This window comes from Bos indicus x Bos taurus, chromosome 1, assembly GCF_003369695.1.
Source record: "Bos indicus x Bos taurus breed Angus x Brahman F1 hybrid chromosome 1, Bos_hybrid_MaternalHap_v2.0, whole genome shotgun sequence".
Lineage (NCBI taxonomy): Eukaryota > Metazoa > Chordata > Mammalia > Artiodactyla > Bovidae > Bos > Bos indicus x Bos taurus.
Window position 1 is genome coordinate 125,461,136 of NC_040076.1, and position 7,714 is coordinate 125,468,849.

The 7,714-nt window shown below is 49.2% G+C and overlaps 1 protein-coding gene across 1 annotated transcript; it reads left to right on the top strand.

Annotated features, from left to right (window-relative positions):
• The first annotated feature begins 5,778 nt into the window (after positions 1-5,778).
• On the top strand, positions 5,779-7,295 carry PAQR9 (progestin and adipoQ receptor family member 9). The gene has a single exon (XM_027544210.1). It carries the CDS (start codon positions 5,862-5,864, stop codon positions 6,993-6,995), a length of 1,134 nt encoding a protein of 377 aa, XP_027400011.1. The 5' UTR covers positions 5,779-5,861; the 3' UTR covers positions 6,996-7,295.
• The last annotated feature ends 419 nt before the right edge of the window (positions 7,296-7,714 follow it).

Here is a 7,714-nt window from a genome sequence, read left to right on the forward strand (position 1 = left end):
GTCAGATACAACTTAGGGACTAAACAACAAAAACACAAAATACAGAATCTATGTAGGAAGACAATACAGGCTCTAGACAAGAAAGAGAAAGAGCAGAACCGGGAGAAATAACTCCAGAATGGAGACTGTAAAAGCTCAGGAAGACTTTGGGAAGGGCTCAAGGCTCTGGGCAGGGCTGATCAGAGCCTAGGAACTGTTGGTGGACTCTGAGAGGCAGGACCTGAGAGGCAGGAAAGGGGAGTCTATCCTGAGTCCGGGAGAGGGGATGGAAGCAGACGGGACAAACAAGAGCAGTGGACTATGGGGCAGAAGTGGACAAACAGTTTTGATTGCGTGCCCTTTATCAGCCAGTGCTTAGATGCTCCCCACGCCCCAACGAATTTAGAAGGATGAGATCTACTGAAAGAGAAGTTGTGGCATTTTATTATTCCTCTTAGTCTTTTTATGCAGTCCACTGTGGAGACCACCAATAGAGAGCAGGTGAACCTGTAGGACAGAGGGGTCTGGAGCTGTCCCTCCCGGCAAACAATCTCAAAAGGTAAAAACACCTTCGACAAGGCTCTCTTAGCTTTTATTCAAAAAGGAACCCCGTTGGGACTTCCCTGGTCGTCCAGTGATTAGAACTCCATACTTTCACTTCCAAGAGTGCAGGTTCAATCAGTGTCAGGGAGCTAAGACCCCACAAGCCTTGTGGTGTGGCTAAAAAAAAAAAAGAGGGACAGAATCCTGCCACCATGTCAGTTACCAGGCAGGAACCGTGCCAGATAAGAACTCAGTCTCCCACCACTTTATCATTTCCAGCCCTCCACCAGCATTTGGATTGCACTTGCCCTGAAAGTTGTCACAGTTACACCTGATGCCACTGCCAGAAGCCTTTCCATCATCAAGCATCTGATTCTATAATCTGGTAGTGATCACATCTGACATGGAAGTGTTGGTTTTGTTTTTGCTTTTTAAAATTTTTTGTGGAAATATAGTTGATTCACAATGTTGTGGGAGTTCCAAGTGTACAGCAAAGTGATTCAGTTATACATACATATATATATATAATACATATACACCTTTTCAAGATTCTTCTCGATTCTGCTATATTGGAAGATACAATAAATCATAAGATTTTTAGTATAGTTCCCTGTGCTATACGGTAGGTCCTTGCTGGTTATCTATTTTATATATAGTAGTGAAAAGTGTTAGTCACTCAGTTGTGTCCATCTCTTTGTGACCCCATGGACTGTAGCCCACTAGGCTCCTCTGTCCATGGAATTCTCCAGGCAAGAATACTGAAGTGGGGTGCCATTCCCCTCTCCAGGGGATCTTCCTGACCCAGGGATCAAACCCACATCTTTCAGTCTCCTGCACTGGCAGGTGGGTTCTTTACCACTAGCACCACCTGGGAAGCCCATAGTACATATATTTTAATCCCAAACAACATGAAAGAGTTTGGAAGATAACATTACGACTGTTTTCAACTTGAGGGAAGGGAAGCACTTTGTTTAGACTGTATATTCTAAGGAGGGACTAAACCTTATAGAGTTCTCTTCATACAGTCACCGGTGCAATTAAACAGTGTTCACAGTCGGTTTTGTTTGCTTGTTTGATTGGTTTTGGCTAAAAATGAGACTAGAAAAAAATTACCTCCTCCAAAACAGGTGTAGTATTAACAAATATCATAGCATATTTTTTTCTGCAGATTTTATAAATATCTCATCATTCTTATTAGAAAGCATCATATTTGCTGTGGAAATTTTATATATGCTTCATTTTATTGTTAAAAGATGTTTACTTCTTGGAAGAGAAGTTGTGACCAACCTAGACAGCATATTAAAAAGCAGAGACATTACTTTGCCAACAAAGGTTCGTCTAGTCAAGGCTATGGTTTTTCCAGTAGTCATGTATGGATGTGAGAGTTGCACTGTGAAGAAAGCTGAGCGCCGAAGAATTGATGCTCTTGAACTGTGGTGTTGGAGAAGACTCTTGAGAGTCCCTTGGACTGCAAGGAGATCCAACCAGTCCATCCTAAAGGAAATCAGTCCTTGGTGTTCTTTGAAAGGACTGATGCTGAAGCTGAAACTCCAATACTTTGGCCACCTGATGCGAAGAACTGACTCATTGGAGAAGACCCTTATGCTGTGAAAGATTGAAGGTGGGAGGAGAAGGGGACAACAGAGGATAAGATGGTTGGATGGCATCACCAACTTGATGGACATGAGTCCATCAAACTCCAGGCGTTGGTGATAAGACAGGGAAGTGTGGTATGCTGCTGTCCATGGGGTTGCAAAGAGTTGGACACAACTGAGTGACTGAACTGAACTGAACATCTTATTGTCATGGAGAGAAACACAAATAAACCTACAGTTGATCTACAAGAACATCAAAGCAAACCACAAGGTCAAAATCCATCTGTCCTGCTTGCTACAATTTCTACAAATGACTGCATTTGGCAGTCAGGACCCATTAGTACCCAAAGGTACACAGTCTGCACAGAACTGCGAAAAACACACTTCTATCCTTGGTTTGACAAGATTTCAACGGGAAGAACTAGCCAGCTTCTGCCTCTAAATGATGGCATTGACTTTCCAATGTAACGCGGGTAACTTTTCTCTCTCAGGAACTCCATCAGCTCCATAGTCAGTTCTAATTACCTTAGAGATGCCTTATCTCCCAGTTCACCTTCTGGGAATGGCAGGCAGCCCACTGTTTCTCTCTGTTTAGCCAAGCCCAGGGGACGGGACTGTGGTTCTCACTGCCAAGAGGCAGTTATTTTACTGGAGTTAAAATAAACCTCAAAAGCCAGCCTTTGTAGGGTGTGGGAAACAAGGTTTTATATCTCAAAAACCTTAAGGAAAATTAATTCTATAGATTGGTAGTAATTAAAAAAAATCATATTGCTGGTTCTTTTTTTGTTAAGAAGTTAGGTGAATTGTGGTGTATCCTTAGTTCCCTTTGACTTGGCTTTGTCAGGGAATAGCCAGGACACCTGTCTTGGCTGGCATTGGAGAGCTTTCAGGAAAACCACTTCAAAACTGCAGCAGATTCTGTGCCTCATGAGGGAGGGCAGTTACATGAAAAAAGAGAAAAGCAGAAATTGCAAAGACTTTCTGAAAGATTTATAAGAATGGTATGATGGATTTTTCGACTTTATATAAAATACAGAGTGCTTTAAAGAATGTCATCTTTTATCATAGCCAGTCTCATCCCACCCACATAAAGATAAATGTTATTTCATCTAATCAGAGTGTCTTTCACATTTATTTACAGTCAATTCCATTATTTCACTTGATGTGAACTTTCTATTATATTCTCCTCTATTATGTAAGTGAGCTGATTATGCAACCAAGAGGTCGGTAAATATGGGAATTATTATAAGATCAACATTTTTTACAGCTCAGGTTGTTTGTGGAATAACAAAGAGAAGAGAAAAAAAACTCTCTGTTTTCCAGTCTGCCCTGGATTCAGTTTTATCATTCCTAGGTTAGATTTATAAATGCCTGACTCTTAATCTCTTTTACAAATTAGCCTGGATCCTTAGTCCAAATGTGAAAGGAAATTAGGTTTTGCTTTAAAACAAGGCTATAGACAATAGCAAAAGAAAATACTAAAACAAGATACAGTTAACTACAGCAAAATCTCAGTTACTTAAAACCCATCAATAAGGAATTTGTGATAGTTCAGAAAGGCACAAGACCCAAGTGCACCTTTGGCCTAATTGTGTAAGAGCTTGCTAAAGCAGGTACTAATAGAAAAGTTGTGTTTTGGTTTTTTTTTGAAAGAGAAGGCTGAAACTTGTTTCTGATACCTTTAAGTAATTTTAGATGTTTACAATACTGAATGATTTCCTAGTTATAAATAATTCTTATCCATAACTTAAGTCCCCTGAGCCATCGCTAAGTAAACCTTCCTTGACCTACTTAAAGGATTTGTTATAGTGATGAAAGCGGCCTTTCATTTATGAAATGAAAATAGTTTCCTTTGAGCAAATCAGGTTGTTGGATGTTCTGCTTTAAGTACATAAGGTCCAGAAGCAGTTTGCAGGGTTATAACCCCCTTCTGCCAACTAGGCCCGTTATTTACCGTTGTGGCGCTTCCACTTCCTTATCTGCAAAATGGGAAAAATAATAATACCTAAATGATTTTTAAAACTGCAAAGCACTTAGAACAATGCCTGGCTCCTTAAATGTTAGCCTCTATTGTCATGACACTACACAGCAGGTCAGTGATGCAAATCAGACTCAGTCACACCCTCAGGGCATCGCTAAGAGAAACTTACGCGAAATGACAAAACATTTTACAGGAGGCAGGTTTTTTAGCCCCTCTTTTCACAAGGCTCAAGGGCATATTTTCACAGGGCAGTGCATCACAACCGTTTTCCATTCTTCAGTCTCCCTTTCTTCTGGCCTCCAGCCACTCAACCTAGCTTGCCAGGTACTTCTGCTAAATTATGCATAAAGCTTTTTCCAGGCCACCCCTCCCAATCTCCACGAATTCGTCTCCGGTCTCTTTTCAATTAGGGCTAGAACGCACCTCCTCCCTGAGGTCTTCCGTCATCAACATCCACTGCTTATAATCAGCCCTTGCGACTCGGGCACAGCTCTGCTTGGGAATCCCTTCTTAATAAATTTCTCAGATCATTACAGGCTTTCCGAATCCCCTGGTCTTCATCTGAAATTTTTCATTAAAATGCTGAGTTTGAGCATCCCGCCCTGAGTTGTAGGACTCTGGGCTCCAAACAAGATTCCTAGTTAAAGACACAGGAGCACGGGTGGGCTGCGACCCCCGAGGGCTGGTGATCACGACCACAGGCCAGTTTAGAGGGCCGTTCGTTTGAATCGGACAAGGACGAAAGGAGATTGGTGACGCACCTGAATAAGTCCGCTAGACGAAAGGAGATAAACTAACGCTTGACATGGTGCTGAGAGTGAGAACCGCGCGCGCGCGCGCACGCACGCACACACACACACACGCAAAGAGAGGAGCAGTCCCAGGTATCTGACAACGACACGGCCTGATCCAGACGCGGCCTCAAAGTCCCCAGATTGCCGGAGCGCCCCCGCCCGCTCCCGATATTACGGTCGGCGCATCCCTGCGCCCTGCCCCGGCTCGGACTCGCGCGCCGCTCTCCCCTCACCCTCTTCCCCGCCTTCTGCGGCCGCAGCTCCCCGCCCCCCGCGAACGCGGCTCCCCAGTGTCCTCTCGAACGCCCGCGTGGCTGTCGGGTTTCGAATCCCGAAGCCGACCCTCGCCCTCGGAGCGGGCCGCCGAGTCGCTGGCGCAGCCTTTGGCCCCAGCATCAATCATTAACGGGCCAGCTCGGGCTTCGGCGACCCGAGGAGCAGGGTAGGGATGGTACGGAACTCGAGACCGGGGACAACTCTATCCCCCGAGGCGGCCGCGAAACACTAGCCGGGGAGGCCCCCGCCCTGCCTCGGTGCTCCCGTCCCTCCCTCCCTCCAGCGCCTCCGCTCCCCCCATCCCCGCCTCCCGAGCCGGGGGCGGCGGCGTCTGCGCCCGCACCGCGCGATGCCCAGTCACCGCAGCAGCGCCGCTGCCGCCGCAGTCAGTCGCGCCGCCGCCGCTGCCGCAGCGCGGGCGGCCGCGAGCCGGTAGCGGGGAGCCTGGCGAAGGGGCCGCCGTGCCCCGCGGACTCCTGCCGGTTGGTACGCGGCTTGAGATCGGTGATTATTTGTATTTATTTCTTTATTTTTTAGGAACGGTTGTTCAGAGGCTCTGGTCTTCTCCTGAACCTGCAGCGACGCCCCCGGCGCGCGCACAAAGGCTCCGACGGCAGCCGGCGGGGACCGGCGTGCGCGCCGGAGCCGGCGCCAGAGGTCGCCGGTGCGCGTCCTAGCCAAGCCCTGGGCACCATGCCGCGGCGCCTGCAGCTCCGGAGCGCGGGCACAAAGGGCCCGCCTGGCACGATCGCGGCGGCTTCGGAGGCCGCCTCGCGTCCCCACGCCTTGGCCTCCGGGGACTCCCCGGCATCCGCCAAGCCGCTGCTGCGCTGGGACGAGGTGCCCGACGACTTCGTGGAGTGCTTCATCCTGTCGGGCTACCGGCGGCTGCCGTGCACGGCGCAGGAGTGCCTGGCCTCGGTGCTGAAGCCCACCAATGAGACGCTCAACTTCTGGACGCACTTCATCCCTCTGCTGCTGTTCCTGAGCAAGTTCTGCCGCCTCTTTTTCCTGAGCGGCCGCGACGTGCCCTTCCACCATCCGTGGCTGCTGCCGCTGTGGTGCTACGCGTCGGGCGTGCTGCTGACCTTCGCCATGAGCTGCACGGCGCACGTGTTCAGCTGCCTCTCGCTGCGCCTGCGCGCCGCCTTCTTCTACCTGGACTACGCGTCCATCAGCTACTACGGCTTCGGGAGCACCGTGGCCTACTACTACTACCTGTTGCCAGGCCTGAGCTTGTTGGACGCCCGGGTGATGACCCCGTACGTGCAGCAGCGCCTGGGCTGGCACGTGGACTGCACGGGCCTCATCGCCGCCTACCGCGCGCTCGTGCTGCCCGTGGCCTTCGTGCTGGCGGTGGCCTGCACCGTGGCCTGCTGCAAGAGCCGCACCGACTGGTGCTCTTACCCGTTCGCGCTGCGCACCTTCGTCTTCATCATGCCGCTGAGCATGGCCTGCCCCATCATGCTGGAGAGCTGGCTCTTTGACCTGCGCGGGGAGAACCCCACGCTCTTCGTGCACTTCTACCGCCGCTACTTCTGGCTGGTGGTGGCTGCCTTCTTCAACGTGAGCAAGATCCCCGAGCGCATCCAGCCGGGCCTCTTCGACATCATCGGCCACAGCCACCAGCTCTTCCACATTTTCACCTTCCTCAGCATCTACGATCAGGTGTACTACGTTGAGGAGGGCCTGCGCCAGTTCCTCAAGGAGCCACCGGACGCGCCCACCTTCCTGGGCACCGTGGGCTACATGCTGCTGCTGGTCGTCTGCCTGGGGCTGGTCATCAAGAAGTTCCTCAGCAACGCCGAATTCTGCAGTAAAAAGTGAGCCTCCTCCTTGGGGGAGGCTGCCGGCTCGCCCACCAGTTTGTTGGGAGTTTCTGTTGTTGGTTTGTTTTGAAGTTTTGTCGTGTTTCCTTTTTTGCTTGAGGAGGGTGCTGCGAAACCACAGGGGGAAAGTCCAGCAAGGCAGGAGGGTCTCAGCGCACCTGGGGCTTTGGAAGAGGGAGGTGGGGCAAATGGGAGGGATAGGGCAGCTGGTTCTTGTCCTTGGAGAAAATTCAGATGGTGTCTGTGGCATCAGGGATTCTTCTAAGGCAGCGAATAAAACCCCCACTAAAACCCCAAACGGTTCGATTTTCCAGTCGTCTTCTCCGCCAGAGGTAATAGCAAGTGACACTTGTGAGGTCAGGCATGGAGTAAAGAGGGTAAGTAGACGAAATCCCTGGGTACTTCCATTTGGTTCTGAGGAATGCTTGGATTTGTCGAGGAATAGACCTTTGTAGAAAATCAGCAAGGAGACACAAACCCAGGGTTTAACCTGCTAGAAAATGCATGGACTGTGAACACATGTTAATTATTTCAAAATGTTTTCTCAGATGTTATTTAAATAGTAATATATACAATGGTTTTTCATAATTTATCAAAGCCTGTGATCTGCACTGAATTTTCTTTGTCATGTAGTTTTGAATTTTGCAGCCCTTCTGCATTGCATACACTTGAACTGGACATCAGGGCAAGCTGCTTGAGAGTTCTCAGCTACTTTTT

Excerpts from the sequence above, each read along its gene's own strand:
- PAQR9 (XM_027544210.1), top strand. The coding sequence starts at position 5,862 with ATGCCGCGGCGCCTGCAGCTCCGGAGCGCGGGCACAAAGGGCCCGCCT.